Consider the following 22,119-nt stretch of genomic DNA (forward strand, 5'->3'; position numbering starts at 1 on the left):
ATTTCTCTTTAATTCTTTTGACTTAACTATTTTATTTCCTTTTTTACTAAGAGTTGACTGAATAACCTAGAGTGCAGTAGAGAACACCAAGTCCCAGTTTGCAGTTTGCCCTCGTGGGACTGGCGTTTCTATTTGGGTATCACCAACACTCCTGTCCAATGCATTCCTTTCCCTTAGATCCCAAAATAAATTTAGTCAAATTCCAAAGTTTCTTTGGATTTAGTATTGGTTGGAGAAGGGGCAACAGAGATGTTTCTGGGTGGGAAGAACAGGGGAAATAATTTTGAGGGGTTTTCATCTATCTGGTCGTTAGGATCCTGCCCTTCTGTTCGTGTGCATCCACAAATGTCTCATTTTCCTTTGACTTGTTATTTAAAACTGTCTGGAATATTTGTCCTAAAATAATACGGTTCTGAAATGTTTTGTATTTTTTGGTATTGTAATCTTGGAAGTCTTGAGTGTGCTGGGAAGTGTCCAACCTATGCCAGGAGAGCCCTTTGGTTTGGGTTCAGCATTGTGACAGTGCAGTGATGGGTTTGTAACTGCAGAGCCCAGGGGAGGAGGAGGAGAACTGGGACTTCTGCTGGGTTTTGGTTTTCATGGGGTTTTTTAATGTGCTTGAGCTCCTGGGAAATGTGTGTGCACTGAGCCAGGGTTAGCTGGGATCAGGCTGCAGGCTGTTCCTGCCTCTGCAGCCACGGTGGAGCCCAGATTTAGGGATATCACTCACTGCCCCCTGGGCAGCTCTGCAAGCTGCAGCACTCCCAGCTGCTGGCACTGGGTGTGCAGGGAACAAGGGAATCCTCCTGGCAGCTTCTCTCAGGGCAGGGCTTCAGCTGGGAGTGCCCAAAAGCTTTTAGGGGAATAGGATGAACTTGAGGAGAAATCCAGGGGAGAGGGCCCAGGCCCTGCCCAGCCTCCCTCGGACCTGCATTGGGTTTGGTGGGGATGAGGCGAGCTGGCTTTCCCAGCACAGCTCTGGCCTTGCAGGGGCAGGCAGTGCCCCCAGCCCCCTCTGAGCTGCCTTTCCCTGCCTGGATCAGGAACGCTGCTCCCAGGTGAGTGGAGCTGCCCCCAAACCAGGACATTCCTCCCACCTTTGCACGCTCAGGTGTCCCTGGTGCCTCTCCAGGGGTGGCCAGGGCTGTTCGCACCCACTGCCTGACCTCCTGCGCTGCATCCCTGCACCCCAGGTGGTGCTGTGGGACTGGGAATAGGGAATCCGGCATGGAGTCAGTCAGGGCTGCATCTCCTCCTGTGTTATGGGAATGAGCTGGACCCAGGTCACAGAATATTCACAAATAGGGGCAGGCTTTTGGGGCCAGGAGCAGCTGTGAATTTGAGGTAAGTAGTTTTAAATTGTTTTATTTTCATTAAATAGAGGTAAAAGGTTTGCCTTTACTATCAGGGAAATGTAAAGGTGGGGTGTTGGAAATAATCTCTACTTGGCATCAGGAAGCTGCTGCAGGTTTACTGGTGTTGGGATGTGGGGTTTACTGTTGTTGAGGGATTTTTCCCAGCCAAAGTGTATTTCAGGATAGTCCAGCTCCTTTCCTGGGAGAAGCAAAGACAATTACACTGTTTCCTGCCACAGGGTCACTTTTTGGAGCAGTCTTGCTGAGGTGACCTGTTCTGGGGCCATTAGCTGCTACATGGAAAGAAAGGGTAAAAAACACCTCTAATGCATATTTTTCAGCAATATTACAATAATTTATAAAGGCATCAAAACAAATTCAACATCTATTAACAAGCTGATTTTGGAAACAAAAAATTTAAATTATGAGAACGTTTTGGTGACGTTGAAGGCACCTTGAAAGGAGATGGAGTAAAAATGGTTCTGCAGCCTCCTCCTCCCTCCACTGCCAGCCCAGCAGCTGCACAGCTCTTCCCTCCTGCCCTTTCCCCATGTTTGGGGCAGGCACTGGGAATCACCTTCTCTCTGTCCACATCAATATTTACTGTTCCAGGCACAGATTCTGCACATTGATTGGAAAGAGATAAAAAGTTGCTTCATGTTTTTGTGTCCCAGCGAGGTCAATGATGAGTTTTCTTTGGGGATGATTTTGCTCTCAGCATTTCCCAGTAGAACAGCAGGAGAGCAGCCCAGGTAGCCCCAGCTGTGCTGTCAGAGCCCCCAGAGTTGTTCCTCAGCCCAGCCAAGGCTGCTGGGAGGAGGCAGCCCAGGTCCTCCTGTGTCCTGGGCTCTGGGACAGGCCCTGCCCGCAGCTCCCAGCACAGGAGGTGAAGTCACTGTGTGTAAACAAGGCCTGGGGACAGCAAGTGACAAATGCCAGCCCAGGAGAAGCTTCAGCCAGGCCCGGGCTCTTTCCTGCAGGGCTGCTACAGGGAATTAAACATTCATTCCAGGCAGACTCCTTGGATTCTTACAAAGCTGATCCTGCAAAAGATGCAGCAGAGGCAGCACAGGAGGAAAGATCTCTCAGTGAAACCTCGTTTGAGAAAAAACCATCATTTCTACTGCTGTTGCTGCTAAAAAAGGGAATTGCTTCAGGTGGAGCTTTCACAGTGTCAGAGGTCAAACCACCCTGCCTGGGCTTCAGTTCTTTAATTGTAAATTTTAACTGCACAGTGGGTTTGAACTGAAGCCAGGCTGGGCACAGTCTCCTTCTGGAGGTGACTTTTCCTGCAGTCAAGGATCCTTTGAGCTTCCCTTGATCCCATTAGTTGATATTTTGCTTCAGCTGCAAGAGGGCCGTGAACAGAACTGGAGGATAAATCTCTGCTTCTGCCCCTGCCTGAACTCTGCCTTTCATCACTGGAAACATAAAAATAAGACAGGCAGCAGGCTGGGCCAGGGCTGTCTGATACAGCCCATTCCCTTCCTCACCTTCCTTCTGGGGAAAAAGCTGCTATTCTCAATCCTAAAACCAGGGAAACTTGTGTGCAATAAGTGAAGCTTACCCTTGACCTTTGGTAAAGTCACATTTTGCAACATAATATTTTAATGAAACCCCTCTTGCTGATACCTTTGAGAGTGGTTGAGCTGTTGAAATTGTCCCCTTGCAATGAATCAGTGGAGTTGGCAGGATCCTAAACTGGGATTTGTGCCAGGACCCTCATGCAGGTACCAGCTCCACCAGGCTGACCCAACAGCTCTGAGTTATCCACGGGGTTTTCATGTTTTAACAGAGCCCTTGGGTTACTGACACCTAAAAATGAGGACTGGGAACTCCTGATAGAAGTGCTTAAATTGGGTCCCCATCCTTACAGATTTAGTAGCTGCTTCTAAAAGCCTCTGTTTTAACCTGTGGAAAGCAGAGCCCTAAAACCAAGGCAAGGCTCAGCAGCCTTCAGGGCATGTTGTGGAGAAACACTGGGAAAAGCTTTCTGTGCACCAATCCTAAGGAGCTTTAATGAGCCTGGGAAGCTCCAACAACTGTTGGATTAACCCTTACTTTGAATTCAACATCTAGATTAGTTGGTAAAATGTTTTCCATACAAAGGAAGCAAGGAGTCTTCCATGGCAATGCACCAGGAGCAGGAGTGCAGCAGTCCATTTCCCTGCCAGGTGTGGCCCGGGTGGTGCCCAGCTGCTGTTGGATAGCTGGAAGTGTTGGGGGATTGTTGGAGCTGTCACACCAGGCTCCCTGGCCAGGACACCACGGTCAGGGTGACCTTGTTCCTCTGCTCCTTCAGCATTGGGATTAATTCTGAGTTGCTCATTCCTATTGCTGGCACTCCATTCACTGCCACGATTTCATCTCCACACCTGCCCAAAGAAAGGATCCAGTCAGGACTGGGTTCATTATTAACCCTCAGGTCACCCTGAGCCAAACCACCAACTCCTCCTTAAAAAACTTTTTCCTTTGAGTCAGAGAGGGAGAAGCAGAACGCTGCTGGTGCCTGGGTGACAGCAGTGAGACTCAGCCAGCAGGGGAGGAGTTGGTGATGGCCCAGGTCAGTCCTGCAGCTCCAGGCACCGAGCTGCACTGCCACCACCAGAGCTGTGAGAGGGACCTGCCCCCTCTGGCACACCCAGCCCCTTCTGAGGGGTGCAAGGGGCTGAGGCCCCACAGCCCTGTCCCACACTCCAACAGGAGCCCAGCTGAGCCCAGTGCTCCCCCTGCAGCTCCGGGAGCAGACCCAGCTCCCTGCACCCCGCTGGGTCCCCTCTCTGTCTGTGGCAGCCCTTATTGCCCAGGAGCCAGCTCAGCACCCCGGAGATGCCTGTGGGGTCCTGCAGCCCCGCCCTGCTCCTCCCACTGGGCTCTCACCAACACCACCTCAGCAAAGCTGAGTTAAAGGTCCTGCACAGGAGGGCTTTTGTTGCTGGTGTTGGGATACTTCTAATCCACGAGGTTTTATAGTCTGGAACCTCCAAGATTCATCTCAAATATTCCCTTTCTACTTTTACCTAATTACTCAGTTAAACCCTTCACACTTAGGTTTTAAAGGGCTGTAAATTCCTTTTCCTTGCACCTTTATGGAGAAACCAAAACACTGTTTAACGCAGTGCTTAGTTTGTTACAAGTCTGGCAACGGTATTAACTTTCCAACGAGTGCAAGACCAAGTCATTAACTTGGAGCTGAGCTCCTTCCAAGGGTCAGAGTCTGGGAAAACCCCCCCAGCCTTGGTGGTGGTGATGAATCCCCGGGTACCTCCCACCTACTTGAGTTTCCTGTCCCGGAATGCCGGAGTCCCGGGCACGATGGTTTTGATGAAGAAGGGTTGGTTTCCTTTGCTTTCCTCAAAGCCTCCCACGATGCTGAAGCCCCAGCTTTCCAGGTTTCCTTTACTAAGGACAATATCTTGACAGAAGTGAAGGTAGCTGTGTCAAAAACAGAGAAGTTATGAGGAAAATTGCCTGACCAGGAATTTATGTTTTCCCTCATGGAAAGCACAGCTATGAACAGCCTCATTTTCCTGGTTTTTAGGATTTGAGACACACTTTGCAAGGCGTGTCAGAGGGTTAAATCTCAAATGGGATGATGCCTTTTTCCTTTAGAAATCTTTCCTGAGTATTGGTTTAAGAGTTGAAAGGAAATCACCTGGCTCTAAAGGGGTTTGGGACTGCAAAACTCCTGAATAACTTCATGAATTCTGCTAATGAACACCCACAGCACCAGTGACAAACCCAAATTAACAGTGAGCAGCAGCTACAGCCATGCAATTAATGAGTAGAGGGTTTTTATCCCCTCTGTGCACTGCATTGGTACAAGGAAGGCTTTCAGCATCACTGGCAGCAAATGTGAGGTGCAGCAGCTGCCAGATCAGAGCAGGGAAGGGCTTTCCTGCAGGATCCAGGATGTCCAGTTCTGACATTGGGCTCCTTGGTGGGAGCTCCCTGGTTCTGGATGCCAGCCACTGAGGTTTGTGTTTAGGGAGCCTGGGGACTGAGATGGCAGTGCCAGCAGCACTGCCCGAGCTGGTGGCACAGAGCCCTGTGACACAGGAGGTGTGGCAGGAGCTCTCCGTGCCCTGGCTCCTAGTCAGGCTCCAGCCGGCTCCAGCTCAGGTTATATCCTGGCTCATCATCGCCTGCTGAGCTATTCCAGCAGCTAAACTTTTCCTAATAAACGTTTTTGCCTCAAGGCTTTGCTTGAGCAGTTTGCCGAGGAGTTTCAGATTTCAAAAGCCTTCCCAGTTAACTTCTCACCAGGAGAAAGATCCAATTATCTACTTTCAAACTGTAATTTACTTTTGTAGGAGTTTTTCACACATAAACACCAGGAGACCCAGCTCAGCTTACTGACTCCTCCATGGTTTCTTTCCACCGGTACCACACAAGTGCAAAAACACAGCTCTGAGCCATGGCTGTGGCAGCTTCTGCAAATGAATAGCCCCAAGAGCAACAGTGGCAAGGGCTACGTCAGCACAGAACATAAATAAAAACATCAGGCACGTTCTCCAGGAGCTGGAAAGGGCTGTTTGCTAGGAATCCGTTTTCCCTATTAAAAAGGGGTTCTAGGAAGAGAAACTTTAATTTACCATACTCAAAAATGACTGTGGGAAAAGAACTGGAGAGTTTAGGGAAGGTCGAGGTGCAGGCTTTATGGTGCCAAGCACGCTGCTGAGCTGGCAGTTCCTGGTCCCTGCTGGAGCTGCAGCGGGGCCGGGACTGGGAGCTGCACATGGTTCTTGTGGGAAGAGTCAGACTGGGGTCAGATAAACTCCAGGGAAGAGGGAGGCAGGAAAACTGCTTTTCCACCCCCAAGACTTCTCCACAAGCCACAGAGTGCACTATATTTACAAGAAACAAAGTTTTTAGAAAAGATAATCAATCTAAACTTTTGTTTCTGGTACCTTTGGGATCCAGGGTGTGTTGGATTAGAACATGGGCCCAGTCCAAACCAGCTTTTGAGATGGTGTTTTATACTATCAGTGGTGTGTATTTAACACAATGCTAGGAAGAAATCAAAGTTTCTGTTCGACAGAAACAGAAATCACAGGTCCAAGAGTCAAGGCCTGAATGAAACACTGGGGGCTCAAGTGTTGCAAGGATCAAATTCACTTCCCTAGCCCTGAGCACTCATTTCAACTCACGCCTTTCAGCATCGAGTCTGGGTTCAAACTAGAAAGAAATATATTCCTCTAAAAAGAAAGGGGTATTTCTGCTGGAGCAGAGGAGGAAAAAAAAAAAAAAAAAGCTGAACAAACCCAAAACTGCACATGCAATTAGCTTTGAGCTTTCACCTTGCAGGACCTATCAACACAGTGAGACCAGGGCAGCCAAAAGGAGCAGATACCAGTGGAACAGCTGGTGCTGGGTCCAGTTTGGGCACGTTTCTGGGGTTTTCTGTGTCTGTGTGGTGCACACAGGGTCTGGCAGGGCCACAGTGCAATGGACATTCCCCTGCAGCATTGGGAGTTTGGTCCTGTGCAAAGGAAACCAGTTTGGGTGGGTCAGGAGCTCTCTGCACTGGGAACCACAGCACAGCAGGTGCTGGCACTGGGATCCCACTGCAGCTGCACCTCCCTGAGCCAGCCTGAAGTGCCAGAGGCACCTGAACATGCCCAGGTGACAAACACGACTTCTGTGGGTGACCAGCCAGTGGCCACCAGGTCTCACTGGAAGCAGATGGGAAAAGGAGGGAGGAAGCACAGGAATTTCAGCCCTTTTTAGTGCTGCACACAGGAGGAAGATCCTGTCAGACCTCAAAGTGGAATGACCTTGCTGTGTGCCTCCTACCAACCCTCACAGCCAGAGCTGCAGACACATTCCAAGGCCAGAATTCAGGCTGGAGTAAAAGGAATCTGGAATAATTTCTTGCTTTGGGAGTCAAAAGAAGGGGAACATCAATACCAGCAGCAAAGGAATGTCCAGCAATGCATTAAATGGAGGTGATGTCAGGACACTCCTGAAACAGAGGCAGGAGATCCAGGAGCAGAGAAGACTCCAGTCCCTGCAGCAGAGCGTGGAGAAGCTGCAAGTCACCTGACAGCCAGAAAAGTTGGGAAAGGAAGAAAAGAAGCCCAGCCAGGTTTTGCCTTGCTGTAGGTCACTGCAGCAGCAGCTCAGGGAACAAACACCAGGCAGCATCTGAGGGTTTGTGCCCTGGTTTGAGCTCCCCGGGGGCAGCTCAGGGCCAGCTCACACCAGACCTGCTTGGAGCAGCCAGACCAAGGCCTGGGGGAGCAGAGGAGATGGGAGGAGGTGCTGAGCACAGGCCAGATACAGGAGACACAAAAGCAGCCTTTCCTTGAGCTGGTCTGTTGAGCATTTACAGGCTGCTAAGTAACACAACAGAGGCTTTGTGAGTGTTTCTTCTTTAGGTGTCTCAATGAACAAGGCTGTGAATGATCCAACCTTCCCACAGCAGGTTAGGCTTTATGCAGAATGCAGATGCTCCTGCAGTCAGCTGGGATGGAAACTGGCTCTGCTTTTCACAGTGTTTTGATGTAACTGAAGGGAGGGACAGAGGTTCACCTCTCCAGAAAGGCGAGGGAAATTCAAGCTTTTCTTGGAACTTAAAAAACCTGTTAAAACCTGTGCTGTAAAGCTCGGCAGCAGGAAAACTCAAGTGTGCAGAATCATTTCTGCTTCGTGCTGAAGATGACACAGTTACAACAGGCAGAAAGAGTCAGACTGAAAGAATGCGTGCCCCTAAGTGGGATGATCAGGTCAGAAATTCCCAGACAGCCCAGGTGTCTCCTGGCTTGTGTTAGGGGACGCAGAAAGAGCCACAGAGATATTTCAGTCAGTACTTTAGCAAGGACTGTATCTAACATTGACTATTTCTCTTTTTAAAGGGGGTTTCAGGGCTTCTAAAGCATGGTTACTGTCCAGCAAGAGTGTGGGAATGATGGGTCACTCCAGAAAACAGTGGAATTTCCTTATTTACTCATTATTCTATGATCTCATTGTCAAATGAGGCTTTTCACTGCCTTTCAGCTAAACAAGAATACCATGAATGCTTCCAAGTTCATCAACAAAGTAATTAATTTCTAGTGTTTGAGTGAAAGTCAGCCCTGTAATTAACAACTCTCCATCCAGTCCCTGACAAACATACCTGGGTAATCCAAGCCACGTGATCCAGAGGGGAGACCAGCTGAATCCCTGCTCCCTGATGTCCAGGGGTGGCTCTGGGCAGTTCAGGGACAGAATTTCCAAGGCTTTCAGTGTGACTGAGTGGGAAGCTGCATTGGATTTCAGAGCTGAGACAGCCTCATAGTAGTTCAGATGAGTCAAATCGATGCCATTTATGCTCAGAAGCACATCCCCTGTTGATGAAATAAAATGGGATTATTACAGACCTTTAGCTATGGAGCCCATTTCAGCATCAAGGGGTCATGGGAACCCTGTTTCCAGCCTCTCTAAGTGTCCAAGTCCAGCTTCCACTGAAAATACCCCACAGTTCCTACAGGATAAAGGGTCTGAGAGCCTCCCTTACCTCTCTTGATTCTGCCATCCCTGAAGAGGCATCCAATGGGCTGCACACTTGTCACATAGATTGGGAGCTTGTTCTTGTTATCCCTTCCACCTCCAATTGTGATTCCCAAAGATTCCTTTGGCTCCTTTTTTATTGCAACTGTCTTCTCATGACTTACATATCCCTGAGGCAAATCCTACAAAGCAATGACATCACAAAATGCAGCTTCATTAATGCATTTAACAGAAGCCCAGCTCTGGAAGACAACATTTGTCTCCTTCATCCAGAGCATTCCAGCAATATTGCTGGAGGACAAAGTCAGCTTCCCATGTCCCTGCTGTGGGTGGGAATACAGAGCAGCATTTCTAAGGTGAACCCTCAGTGCTGTCCTCATGATCCCAAATCCATTTGCTGCAGGGAGATACTCCCTCTGAGGAGGGGAATTTTGCACTGAGGAACAAGCTATGAGCTCATCTCAAGGCTGCTCATGCCAAGCAATGAAGCTCTCCTTGACTGAATGTTTAGGTTGCAGTGAAGGCACACATTAGAGCACAGGCTGTACAACAGGGTGTAAATGCTACTCGGGGATTTAAATGCAGGAACAACACTCCAGCCACACAGGACAGCAACTCCCTGAGCTGCAGGGACACTGAAACACACCACTGAGCAGCTGCAGCAGGTTTGTCACTCAGCTGGAAGTTCTACACACAGATAACCTCTCTGGGTTCAGCACACTGGGGACTGTCCCCTTGCTCCTGCTGTTTGCTGTGCCCCACAGAGGGGTGGCAGACCCACAGTGCAGTCCCAGCAGCACCACGGGGGCCACCTGGGGATTCTTCTCCTGGACCATAAAGGCCTCTGGCTCCACACCAGCTCAACTGGGTGTCACTGCAACACACTCAGTGTGTGGGGCTTGATGGATGTCAAGAAGCAAATCCCAAAATATCTTACGGATGGCAAATTCCTTATTGTCCTTTCCAGACATCAAATTATTAAGTACCAGCCCTGCATCAACACTGAAGAAATTTTGTCACCTTTTCCCCTTTCTTCAGTACCAAAAGCCCCAAACCTGCCCAAGCAGAAGTGGAGGTGCTGATTAGCCTTCTGTGATAAAAGACCATCAGAGAACACCACAATGCACTTGCTAAACCAGGAATAAGCAGCACCTTGGCCTCATTTCCCAGCCCCACCTTCTGGTAGTTGGATTTTCGTCTGTAGTGGCTCTGGTCTGGTCGCCTCCGGTGATGCACTGGGCTGCCCCCATTGCTGCTGCTGCTGCTGCTGCTGTTGGAGGTGCTGCCATCCTCCACTGGCTCCCCCAGCTGCACCCCAGACTGCCTCAGGATCACAAAGTTCACTCTGGATTCAGTGGTCTGCCCAGAGAAACAAGGAGTGGAAATTAAAAATACAGAAAAATGGGTTAGAAATGAGGGACAGCCCTCACTGCCTTGGGGAGAGAGAAGGGCTGGCATCAGTTCCTACAGAGGTTCTCCAACAGGTCCTCAATGTGATGCAAAGTCTTTTGTGATGAGCCAGGGAATGTGATTGGAAGAAGAAAAAGGGAATTAGCAAACATGAGTCAGAAGGAACAGGAGTAGAGGCAGGCTTCACTCATGCCTCCCTCCCTCACAAATGCCAATGAAGAGAAGGTGGAAAGGGATGATTAATTCCTGCACTTTGGTACAAACAACCAAAACAACATCTTGTGTTGTGCTGCAGAGTGAACAGAGCTGGACCCCTGGCTAGTCCACACACAATGACCACGACAAGCACTGGATGCTTTCATTGCATGGGAAGTTGTTAAAGCTCTTTCCCTCCCAGCTCTGTTCATCTATTGTTCACCATCTCCCATCCATTTTTCCCCCAGAATACCTCTGGTTAAACACTTCACCAGCTGCTGGCCTTGGCAGGGCTGCAGGGGAAGTGCTCCCATTGTTCCTGCTGCCCTCGCTGGGTTTGTTCCTTCAGATCACCTGACAGAACCGCATTGTTCACTCGGGGCGTTTCCTGCCCTGCATGGCAGAAATGCAGTTGCTGCTCTCACTCCTTGCCACAGGACCCTGCTTCCCTGGTGCCAGAGTGAATTCCCTGGCCTTGGAAGAGGGACTCTTCAAGTCACATTTAAGCAAGGATTTCAACTAGCCCTCAGAGGAAGAGATCAGGTTTGGAAAACTGTCACCATTTCACACAAATGTCTCTTCCAAAGAGATTCAAACCCCAAACCTCATGAAGCCAATTCTGAGACTTTGGTTGCTGGTTCCAGTGGGATCAAAAGTTTCTCATACGGGAGTTGTGTGTGCACATTGCAGCAGGAATGCAGCAGCACTTGTGGGACGCAAACAAATTTTAAGAGGCCACAGAAGGGAAGCACAACATGAAAAAGGACCTCAGCACTGGAACTCTGCTCTTTCTCCCATGGCACTGCACTCCTCTGATAACTGTGAAGAGAACGGGCTCTCCCTCCTGCTGACCTCACATCCTTTCTGGGATATAAACAGAATGGGATGAGGTGCATTGTGTCAGGATCTGCAGATAAAAACACAAACTGGAGGCACTCGCCTGGGGAGATAAAGAATTTAAACTGATCTTTGTGATATCTGCTGCACATGCAGCAATCCTTAATCCTTTAACTAGAATTCCTTGCCCACTCCTTCCACCAAAATGTCTGGCATGCTGCAACAGGAGCACATTCCACAGGGAAAGACCACTCCTCTTCTACCCCTTCAGCATCTTGGAATGCTTTTAGCCTGAGGTGCCCCACATCATTCTCCAGTCTCTCTTCACAAACACAGGTAAAATGGGGAGAAAGGGCTTCAAATCAATCCAAAGGGGGATCTGTTCTGTGCTGCCAGCCCATCCCATCTCCCAGCCAGCACCTTCAGTGTGACTGCTGAACACACAAGAGGCTGCTCTGATCCCTCCCTGTCTGCTGCATGAATCCACACAGTGCATCCCAACACTCCCTCTGCAAGGCTGAGAGGCTGCAAACACCACACAGGAGCTGCAATCTCCTCAGGTGAACTCCTGTGCCATGAGCCACTGCTTCCCCTCAGACCTGTCAGGGCTGACTCACCACAGATTCCCACTCTTGGTGTTTATCTTCATTTGGAAGTGGTGCTTCCCACACGTCCAGAGGGGAGTCGCTTTCCATATGAGAGATTTTGGGAATGCAGCTTGCCCTGGTGTGTTCTGTTAGCCCTGGCTCAGAACTGGAGCCCTGGACCAGCCACTCACAGCCATTTCCACACAGCCTCTCCATGTCTGAACTCACCTGGATTATCTGGGCAGCAGCCTCAGGAGTTCCTTGCCTCAAATCCTGGCCATTTATTGAAAGGACTCTGTCATTCCGACTCAGTTTCCCATTCTTGGCTGCCAAGCCTCCCTCTAAGAGATCCAGAATAAAAATCCCTGCCTCGTCAGTCTTCCTGATCAGTTTGATTCCCAAGGGCTCGGATCGGTCTCTCTTCACCAAGGTGACATGGATCACTTCCCGGGCTGGGGAAGGGGAATCCTGCTGTGCAGTCTTGTTGGAAAAGCCCTTCTCCTGCAGGACCATGAGGTGGAGAACAGGGCCTGGGTGGCGCAGGAAGGAGACAGCCTGGCAGTGAGTCACGCTGCTGATGTTGACGCCATTCACCTACAAAGACAAACAAAGCACTCACTAATCAGAGCCCACATTAATTAGGCACTGTCCACAGTGTGGGGCATGGCCAGGCTGGAGCAGGATGGAAAACTCCCTGTGCATCTCTGACTCTGATGCACATTAGGGAGCAAAGTTTTCTAAAAAAGAATGAAGAAAGCTGATGGAATTAAGACTATAATTGGTGAATAACAGAGGACAGGGACAAGACAGGACAACCCACACAGCTAACAAACCTAAAAATGTTCAGACATTCCTTCCATGCCATGTAAATGCAGATCTGATTTTCCTTAATTTCCAGCATTCAGCACAGGCTTGGAGAAGACCCACATCTCCACTTTTGAGTGGTCCATAGTTTACAAGCTTCTGGAATCATCCATCTAATCATGCTTTTACCAGGGAGCCTGAGAAGGCAACATTTTGCTTTGCCTGTTGTCACATTAGATTCTCTGCAGTCTTTTAGGATGTTAATAGGGCTCCTAAGTGCAGGATCTGCCCTATTTGCTGAGACATGGACAATCCAACTGGATAAAACAGGAGTCACTCCATTGGTCCACCTGAGAAACCAACTTGGAGATCTCATCAGCCACTTGTGTGGGGGCTGCCAGCCCTTCCAGATGCCAAATCCCATGGGACAATAAGGATTTACGGCTTGGCAGATGATTGGGCAGCCATGGCTGGAGGTGCTAACAGTTGTCACCATGTGTACAAGGTGTCACCTCGGTCACTCAGGGCCACACAGCCCTGCCAGGGTGGGCAGTGCCCTGGCTGTGGGTCAGGCAGGGGCTGGAACTCTGCATTTACTCACATTTTGGAGCTGATACTCAGTGCCAGTCAGCAGTTCTCACCCTAGACCTGCCCATAGACAATATGCAGCTTAAGCAACGCAGTAGAGCAAGCAGTTATGAGACTTCCTAACTAGAGCAGAGAAATGGAGCTGCTGTGTGAAATATATCAGGTAGGAATCTTTTACTTTATCCAAAACTGCCTAAATTTCAAAAAGCTGTCAAATATGCAAGAGAAATATGAGTCTGACTGGAAGGAATGCCAAAAGTGCTCCTGAGCCCCAGCAACCACCCTATGCTGCTGGCACAGAGATCTGATCAGTGCTCCAAAACCCTCAGCTGCAGAGATTTCCCAGTCTTTGCAGGCACTCTCCTGCCCCAGTCAAGGGAAGCAATGGGGCTCCCAGGGGGTTTCCCTACCTCGAGGATGTGGTCTCCAGGAGCAATTCTTCCATCAGCAGCAATCACAGAGTCCCGCAGCACTTCCTGAACAACGATGTTCCCCAGGGGGGTGTCCTTACCCCCAACTATCCTCATCCCCAGCTCTTCCTCCGGATCTTCCCGGTGGATTTCGATGGTAGTAGTTTCAGCCACAAGACTGGTTCTCTGAGGAAGGTCTCGTTGTGGAAATGAAGAGAACAAACAACACATGAACAGAATTTTCATTTCCACAGCACCCCAAGATTCAAACCCCTGGCAGGTTGTGCTCAGTGTAGCATCTGGAGGGAAAGCAGCTATCAGGAGACCCAAGGTCACATAAAAAGCTTTAAACCCCTCTGTTTCCTTAGAGTTTCTCCAGAATTGTTCCCATTTTCTCCTAGCTTTTGGTGAATTCAAACTCTTTATTGTTGTTGCTTGGGATTTATTAAAAGGTATTTAGTACAGTTTGGCTATATTTAGAGATTTATTTTTCTCCTGTGATAGCTGGCCTGCTAGAAGCATGTACATAACAAATTCCAGTTTCCATGATGCCTATGAGGGAAAGGGATTTCCCAGCTGTAATTACTGCTCTGCAACTTCCTTCCTCTAATTTCCTTTGCTCCCCTTTTCCCATCCCCCCTGTAAAACAGGAGGAATGTTTGGCTGTTTCACAGCATACTGGAGATTAAGCAATGCTGCACTTTGAAGAGGAAAGTTGTTCCTAGCAATTGGGCTGAGATCTCCCAGCACTGCCTGGCAGGGTGAAGGACAGGTGTCACACCAGGGATGCAAAACCTGCTCCAGGTGTGCTTTGGGAAAAAGCCAACAGGGAACTGCACTGACCTGTGAGTTACCTCTGTCCCAGGCACAGGGGCTGGAAGTTGAGCCTAACTTTGAGACAAGGCACTGAGGTTTTTTTCCACGCTGCTTCCTCCTACCAAGCTGAAACAAGTGCTGCTACACTGAAGTGGAGATGGTGATTTGATCTGCAAGGCTTCCAGAGCTGCCTGTTAATCAAAACCTAACTTATGCTAGAAAAACACAGGAGGGAGGTACTGACCACTCCAGGAAACTGACTGTATATTTAACTTTCCTAACAAGATTAACAAGAACCTGGAGCACTTCCTAGTTACTAATTATCTGGCTTCTGCAAGGGCTTTAAGTGCTCCACGTTCACACTGACAGGGACTGCCTTTGTTTCTCCACAGAATACTGCAAATACCCACTGCAATCTCACAGAGTTTCTCCAAATGGTTTTGTGCAGTTTTGTGCCTGTGAGGACTCTGCCACCCCTGATGCTCATGAATGCACCTCCCTTCTGCTGCAGGAAGAGATGCTCTGATGACTACTAATGGCTGAGTACCATTAAGGATGTCTGACAGTGCTGGGGGCACTTAAAGTTGATTTTTTTGAGAAAATTGCCTCATTTGTATATCATGAAAGGTAAATACATAGTTCCATTTCTCACCTTCTTCAGTCTCCTCAAAAGCTGGATTAACCAGTCCAGGCTCTGCAGTCCCCAGTGACACCACAGCAGCTCCAGAGCTTTCTGCCACAAGTGAGGAGCCTCCACTTGGGAGCTCTGGGTCCTTGGGTGTGTTTGTCTCCCCCTTAGCAGGAGGCTCCTCCTTCCCTTTGGAAATAGGATTCCTTTTCCGCTGCAGTTCAGATCTGTATTTCTTAAACCCAGGACACCTGGAGAGAGATTGGCAGGGACTGTCAGTGGCTGTCTCTGCCTGGGCAGCTGACCCAGCACATGAAAGCTCTGACAAACCTGTGGGAAGAAGCTGGCTCCAGATCTCACCAGTGCAGTGCTGGTTTCTCAGATGATAAAAGTGATTCTCATTTGACCTTTAGTTTCTACTTATACAAGTATCAGCTTAAGTGCAGTTATTTCACCACTTTTGAAACTATTAAGCAAATTATTTGAAAAATAAGAATGTAATAGAAACAGGAGTCTCCTTTGCTAAATATTTACCTGGCAAACAATCCATAAAGAAAACAATTCTTCTTAAATAGAAGCAAATACTGAGCTCTGACGTTGTAGAGATCACTATGAACTGTACCTTGATACAAAGAAAGTGGCTCAAGTTTCAAGCTCAGCCTTGAATTAGGCTTTGTTTTAACACACCAGCTACGCACAAAAGCAGCAAGTGAGGATTGGGCATTTTGTTGTGAAATGAGACCTGACCCTGGACCTGGTGCACTCCCAGTCCACGCAGGTGATGGCTCTACCTGAATGGGAGCAACTGAATTCCTAATCCCACTGACTGCTCCCCACACGTCCCAGAACTGGGATGTAATTGTACACACAAAATGTGCCCTGGATGCAGATATATCACCAGCCTGTCTCAGCACTAATGGGTGAGGAGGAACAGCTCTTTTATCATGAGTATTTATAAAAAAGGTGACAGGTGAGGAGGTGATAAATGCAAAACCATCACTTTCAGAGACATGAGTAGTACTGGCTGTTTACCAGAGTCACTTTTCAAATTAATCTGAACTATTTACACTCCGGCTGAAGAAGTCTCATCCCAGTATTACTTCCTCTGGTTTATTCCTACTCATTTATTCTCCAAGCAGTAAAATAACCCTGAACTTAATGACAGAAGCGGAATGATTCACTTGTACACATGTCCCTCTTAAGATATCAAAACACAAATTCAATTTGCAAAAGGCAGGGAAATCCTCCAAGAAAATAAGTTACTATGTGCTTCTTACATCCTTAAATCTTCTCCTATCAGTTAATCTCACTTAAAACAAGAAAACACCCAAATCCCAGTGCAATTTTCTTATCTGTTTTTTTTTCCTATTTTTCAGTCTGGCTGTGCCCACAGCGCAGGTGAAATAGCCTTGAATCTTAGACTATCCTGTCCCCAAGAAAGATACAAACAACTGTGGCATATAGAAGAGAATGATACAGTTTCCAGGCAGGTCTCTAATGTAAATATCTCAGGTGCCTCCCTGATGTGTAACTCTTGTGCCAGAGGGATTACAGAGTGACAGGAGTTTACTGATAGCAGGGCAGATTTGCAGAGAAGAGGAAGGCCCAGCCCTGGCATGAGCCATGGCCCCAGCCCGGGCAGTCAGGACAAAGGGCTGCTTCAAGGAAAAGGAGATCATAAACTGTCACTGAAGGGGAAGGGGCACCCAAGCACCTTCCATCCTTTCCCCTGGCTCTAACACGAGCTCTCAGCTCGTGGGAACTGAAGGCAATGAAAATCACAAGTGTACATCCTTGGCTGGAGCTGCAAAGATATCCTAAGTGTACCTGTTCCCTGTTGGCTTATTTTTAAAATATGTCATTGCCACAACAAACTACAACACAGCTGAATGAAACAAGCCTGTGGCATTTTTCATTGCTGACAAAAACACCCTGCCAAGGAAGGTCTGTTCCACCTGCAGCAGGGCTTGCACTTAGCTCCTCTCCCTGCAAATCATTAACCCGGTAGGAACAAGGGTTCTCCACGCACCACAGCAAAAGCTCTGTCACCTGCACTCCTTTTAAAGTGACAATAAAGTGCCTGCCAACAGCTCAACCAGCACAGAAGCACCAAAAAGTCTCCCTCTACACAAGAGGAACAGAAAAAAACATAGTAATTTTCATTTGCTTCTCTACCTCAGCAAAAGAATGAGAGAAGATAATGGAATTATAAGTAGGTGTTTCAACAAGTGCATAATGTGCAGCTTGGAGGGACTTGCACTATTTGAATCAAAGACTCATGTATTGCACATCTTAATTGGACCAATTAAAACTGGCAGCACTGCACAATCCCTTGCTTTCAGAGCCTTGTCTTTGTGCCTTCCTTCTCTGGGAAGGGAACCCGAAGGGAACAAGGGAAGCACGAATAAGCTTGTTTGTGACAACTCCAGAGCTGGTGGCCCAGTTCAGGACCCACAAATGTCTGGGTGTCTGACAGGTTTAGCATCTACAGGCAGGCTGAAGGTGAGCAGCTCAGAGCACACCACAATTACACTGTCCTCACCCACCCACCTCTGCAGCCTCACCCTGGCATCTCTGGTGTCCCACCTTGCCCCAGTTTAGGAAGCGGCTCTGAGAACAGGTGGTTCTGAAAAGCAGCACAACAGCCCTGGCAATAACAGGATGGAAAGGGGAATGCACCTGTTCTGCAGGTGAGCTTCCAGCTCACAGCGCTGCATGGTCTGCTGGCACTCAGCCTTGAAAGGACACAGCACAATCAGCTTATCCAGCAGGTTCCTCACCAGCAGGCTGGACTTGTGGCACTGCTGGAAGGAGAGCTTCTTGCGATCCATGGGACAGAAGTTGTACTCCTGCATGAAGTTCTCCAGGCACTTGAAACAGTACGTGTGCCCACAGGGCGTGTCCATGGGCTGCAGCAGGGGCTGCAGGCAGATGTGGCAGATGAGCTCATCGTCCACCTCGTCCTGGAAGTTGTACAGGTGATTGTCCAGCAAGGGGTGGGCCTGGCCACACTCACAGCACAGCTCGGCGACTTGGGACACATTTTCCTCAGTGACGGGGTCAGCCATGGCAGCCAGCACCAGGGAGGAGATTGTCACGCAGCAGCTCTGCCACAGACCTTTGGGGAATAGAGAGAGACAGATTTCCAGCCTGTTTAAATGCAGCCAATTAAAAATTAAACTGAATTCCTGCCTTGAGCTTCCTCCCCCAGCATCTGCACCCCCACTTGACTCCCCTGGGGCTCTTCCTTCCAGAACCACTCTGTGAATGAACAGCCCAGGGACCAGAGGATGCAAGGACTTCATTCAGCACAAGGTTTAAGCACGTGGATAAACTGAGGTTTAAACTTTACACACACCAGAAACAGACTATGTAAACACTGCCCAGCACAAGGACTAGAAAAGCTGAGACAAAAACTGCGTGTTCTTGAGGGAGAACAACCCAGAGAGGGAAGGGAAAGGAAGGATACACAGGACATCACAAGACACGTTTTTAAACTTCCTCTGGCTTTCCAGATTATACCAAATCTTTTAAAGACATGTGCAGTAAAAAGCCAATTTGGGGACTTCTGGTTGTTAGGATTTTTGTTTTGTATTTGGGGGGGGGGGGGGGGAGGGCGCGGGGAGGATGAGGCAAAAGAAGAGGAATAAATTTCAAAAGAAACTTAAATCTAAACCACATTTCCTTCCTTTCAAGCCCACTCCCTTCAAAAAAATTTGTTTTAACAAACAATGCATTGTTCCCCACTCATCCATGCCTAAGTTCCCCCATGGAAACAAATTTCCTATAAAAAGACTAAAGCTTCCTAAGTGGAAAAAATGTAAAGAATAGTCCACATCATTTGTTGCAAGGTTAGAGAGAGGATTGAGCCTCAGCTCCTTTCAGCAGGGAGAGCAGGATAAGTGACAAACTGAGTCCTTGTAGCTGCTGCTCTGATTTTAGCAGAAATGTCTTCAGTCATATCCATTTTGAATCTTGCCTGTTGTAATTAAATACAAAATTCACTTGAGTTTCCTAAGAGATTACGGGCACAGGGATGACTGCAGGGAGGATTTTTTAAACCTGGCAGTTATTTTAATGAAGTAGGAAATGTGGTATTAAAGGAAGCAAACTACATTACACAGTGAGGGGGTGCTGTGGTGTTTTTAGGAGCTTGTGATTGGTGGGGTTTTTAAAGTAAAGAATTCCAGACTCTGAAAACAAAAAAAAAAAAATTGCAAAACTGATGAAATGGAAAATTTCTGAAAGATGGTGTGGAAAATACCTGAAAACAATGACTTTATCTGGAACAGGTAAGCAAGAGGGAACACTGGTCTGCACCAGTGCCTGGAGGACACAGCTGGCACGCAGCAGAACTCGGGAGGAGGGTAGACAAGAACAATAAGATAGCAGGAACGGCAAGAAAAAATTAGTCATGGGTTTCTAATAAAAGTCATACATCACTCCAATTAATTGTCAAGGTAAGTCAGCTATTTAATTAAAGGAAGAATGTATCACCAACAGAATCAGCCATTTCACAGGCGAATTCTTCCCCAGCCATAGGAACTTGTTCACTTCAGAAGATTAAACATTGCTGTCACAGCTCCAGGTGGGTACAACAGGAGTTATTTGCTCCTCTCTCCCCCGCTGCAGTGCCAAGAAAGCATCTTCCCTTGAGGGAAGCACTCAAGCTGGGTGAACATCCCTGACTCTTCTGTTTGCATTCCCTCCTTAACTCCTGCATGGCTGACTCAGTGCCCCCAGAACAAAGCACAGCTCTCAGACAGCACCCATGGAAATGAAAGTTGATGTGTCCATGGTCCCCTCTCTCAGAAATCCGCCCGCTGTTTGGTGCTTGCCTCCTCCTGAAACAGGCAGCCCTTCTGTTTGCCTTTTTGCCAGCCTTCAGCTGATCTGGAACGGTCTTACAGGTGCAAAAGGAGCATTTCAACATCAGACCATCACTTAACATCTCCGCAATTCCAATCAATCAGCTCAGCACCACCAGTTAATGAAACAAGGAGCTTCCAAGGCAAACACTACCAATCAGAAATACTTGTGCTTCGGGTTGGACTATTTGCATAAAACTTTGGCAGGTGATGAAACAAATCCACTTTCTTAGCAAAAACAAACCTCACAGTAATTTTACTGATAAACTACTTATATTGGGGGTTTTTCAGATTATTTATCAAATTAATTCTCTGTGTTTAAAGGTTACACAAGATGAATCCAAATGGTGAGTAATTTCTGAGTAATAACTTGTGGAAGAGAAAAGTGTCACCAAAATTTTGCTGCTCCAAGCTGATCTGCTGTCTCACCTCCAGATCTTGAAAACAAGGGGTGAAGATTTCATTTAATGCCCAGGTGAATTTTAATTTTACACCACTGTCCCCTCAATAAAGAGGACACTCCTGCTGACACCAGGGAAGCCAAGGCTGACACCTCTGTGTTGAAACCCAGCCCAGAGCCTTGGGCAAGGCAGGGCTGAGTGAGCAGCACGGGGAGGGCAGCAGGCTCAAACAAGCCTCCCTTGCTCAGGGACTCAGGCACAAAGCAGAGCTTCTGCAAGGGAAGAATTGCTAAAATCTCATCCAGCACAGATGCTGCTGCAGCCCAACAAGGCACAGTTGAAATGTTTAGAAAATCATTGTTTCATCATAACAGGCCTGGCTCCCCTCAGCTTCAATGAGCCACTCTCAAAGTCAGTCCAGAGAGCCCACTGGACTCCAGCTTTGGAGGGGAGTTTGATACAAATTCAGTCCTTTGCAATCCAATCTCAGCTCCTCGTTCTAACCTCCAAAGGCCAGACCAACCCAACCAACCCCTCCATCCCTGTGTTGTTCTTTTTGTTCCATCATTCCCTACTCCCCAGCTTCCTTCCAGCACAGGGTGGCTCCTTCCCTGCTGCCTTTCTCCAACGTACTGGAATCTCTCCGTGGCTTTTCACTCACATAAGAAGGGAATCACAACATCAGGATCCAGTTTGGTCCCCGGTTACTACACACTGACTGCATGGAATTGTTAAAGCCTGACATGTGCATGTGCTGCTCTAAAAGGGTAATACAAGAAATGCCTCTGGAGTCAGAATTATTTGGAGAGTAACACACCCCACCCCTATGCATAACAAAGAATTGAAGGAAATAGACCATCAGAAATCTCTTTATATTTCCTAATTTCTTATCCCATAAGGATTTCTTTGGGATCACTTTATCTTTACTGTATTTTTTAAAAATCAGAATATCAGTGCTGGCATTTTTTTTTAAGTAGAATTCCTGGTACTGTAACACTGACTCAAAGACTAGACTTTTTTTTTTTTTTAAGATGACTTATCAGGTAGTCTAATCTGTATTCCTGCCAAAGCAAGACTATTCCTGACAATATTAGCACATTGCCTATTCTTGTTTTAGCTCTGCCAGAGCGTCAGATCTGCCCCCCCTGCACATCTACAACACTGTTAATAGCTCTGGGAGGGGTCTGCCAAGAACCACACCAGCACTGAAAACCTCGGCACCATTCCTGGTGGGCAAACTGCTCATTCCCTGCCCAGCAGCCCAGACTTGGAAATAGAACTGATGACTCACTTCTACAGCTTGAATAAAAAACGCTTTTTTAAAAGAGCGTGATTATCTAAGAAATCTTCAAATCTTCCCAACCCCGTGCCTCCACTTGTGCTGTGACTGAGCAGGAGCTGTGCCTGTGGTACCTGGCTACACAAGAGCAGCATTCCAGCTTCCCAGCTTATCAACAGCATTCCCAAACAGCTCTGGCTCCTGCTTTTAGGGCATTTCACTGTGCCACTGTTAGTGTGGAGCACAAGTTAAAGTTCTGTTCAAGCCAAGCCTGTCTGCTCACATAATTCCAGCATTTGGTACGAGTGAATTTTGGCATACATAAGGCATGTACCTGAATTTCATTTCTTTGAGGGGTAACATTGCTGCTATTCCCATTTAAAAACTGAGAAATTACATCACCAGAGGTTAAAACAGACCCACAGAGGCAGCAGCTCCTGGGAATTTAAC

General features: G+C 48.0%; 1 protein-coding gene across 2 annotated transcripts in view; it reads right to left on the reverse strand.

The window, feature by feature from the left end:
- Positions 1–1,688: 1,688 nt before the first annotated feature.
- Positions 1,689–22,119, reverse strand: part of LOC100230322 (ligand of Numb protein X 2) — a 28,896-nt gene continuing 8,465 nt past the window's right edge. The window contains exons 2-10 of one of the 2 annotated variants that reach the window (XM_002195765.6): positions 17,801–18,239; positions 15,146–15,372; positions 13,678–13,874; positions 12,104–12,469; positions 10,023–10,205; positions 8,854–9,028; positions 8,473–8,683; positions 4,632–4,790; positions 1,689–3,730 (exon numbers count right to left, since the gene is read on the reverse strand). In XM_002195765.6, the coding sequence (XP_002195801.3) occupies positions 3,595–3,730; positions 4,632–4,790; positions 8,473–8,683; positions 8,854–9,028; positions 10,023–10,205; positions 12,104–12,469; positions 13,678–13,874; positions 15,146–15,372; positions 17,801–18,189 (2,043 nt within the window). In that variant the 5' untranslated portion in view covers positions 18,190–18,239 and the 3' untranslated portion in view covers positions 1,689–3,594. The remainder of the gene's footprint in view (positions 3,731–4,631; positions 4,791–8,472; positions 8,684–8,853; positions 9,029–10,022; positions 10,206–12,103; positions 12,470–13,677; positions 13,875–15,145; positions 15,373–17,800; positions 18,240–22,119) is intronic. The other variant, XM_072929251.1, reaches the window with a different exon arrangement.

This window comes from Taeniopygia guttata, chromosome 4A, assembly GCF_048771995.1.
Source record: "Taeniopygia guttata chromosome 4A, bTaeGut7.mat, whole genome shotgun sequence".
NCBI classification, from domain to species: Eukaryota; Metazoa; Chordata; class Aves; order Passeriformes; family Estrildidae; genus Taeniopygia; species Taeniopygia guttata.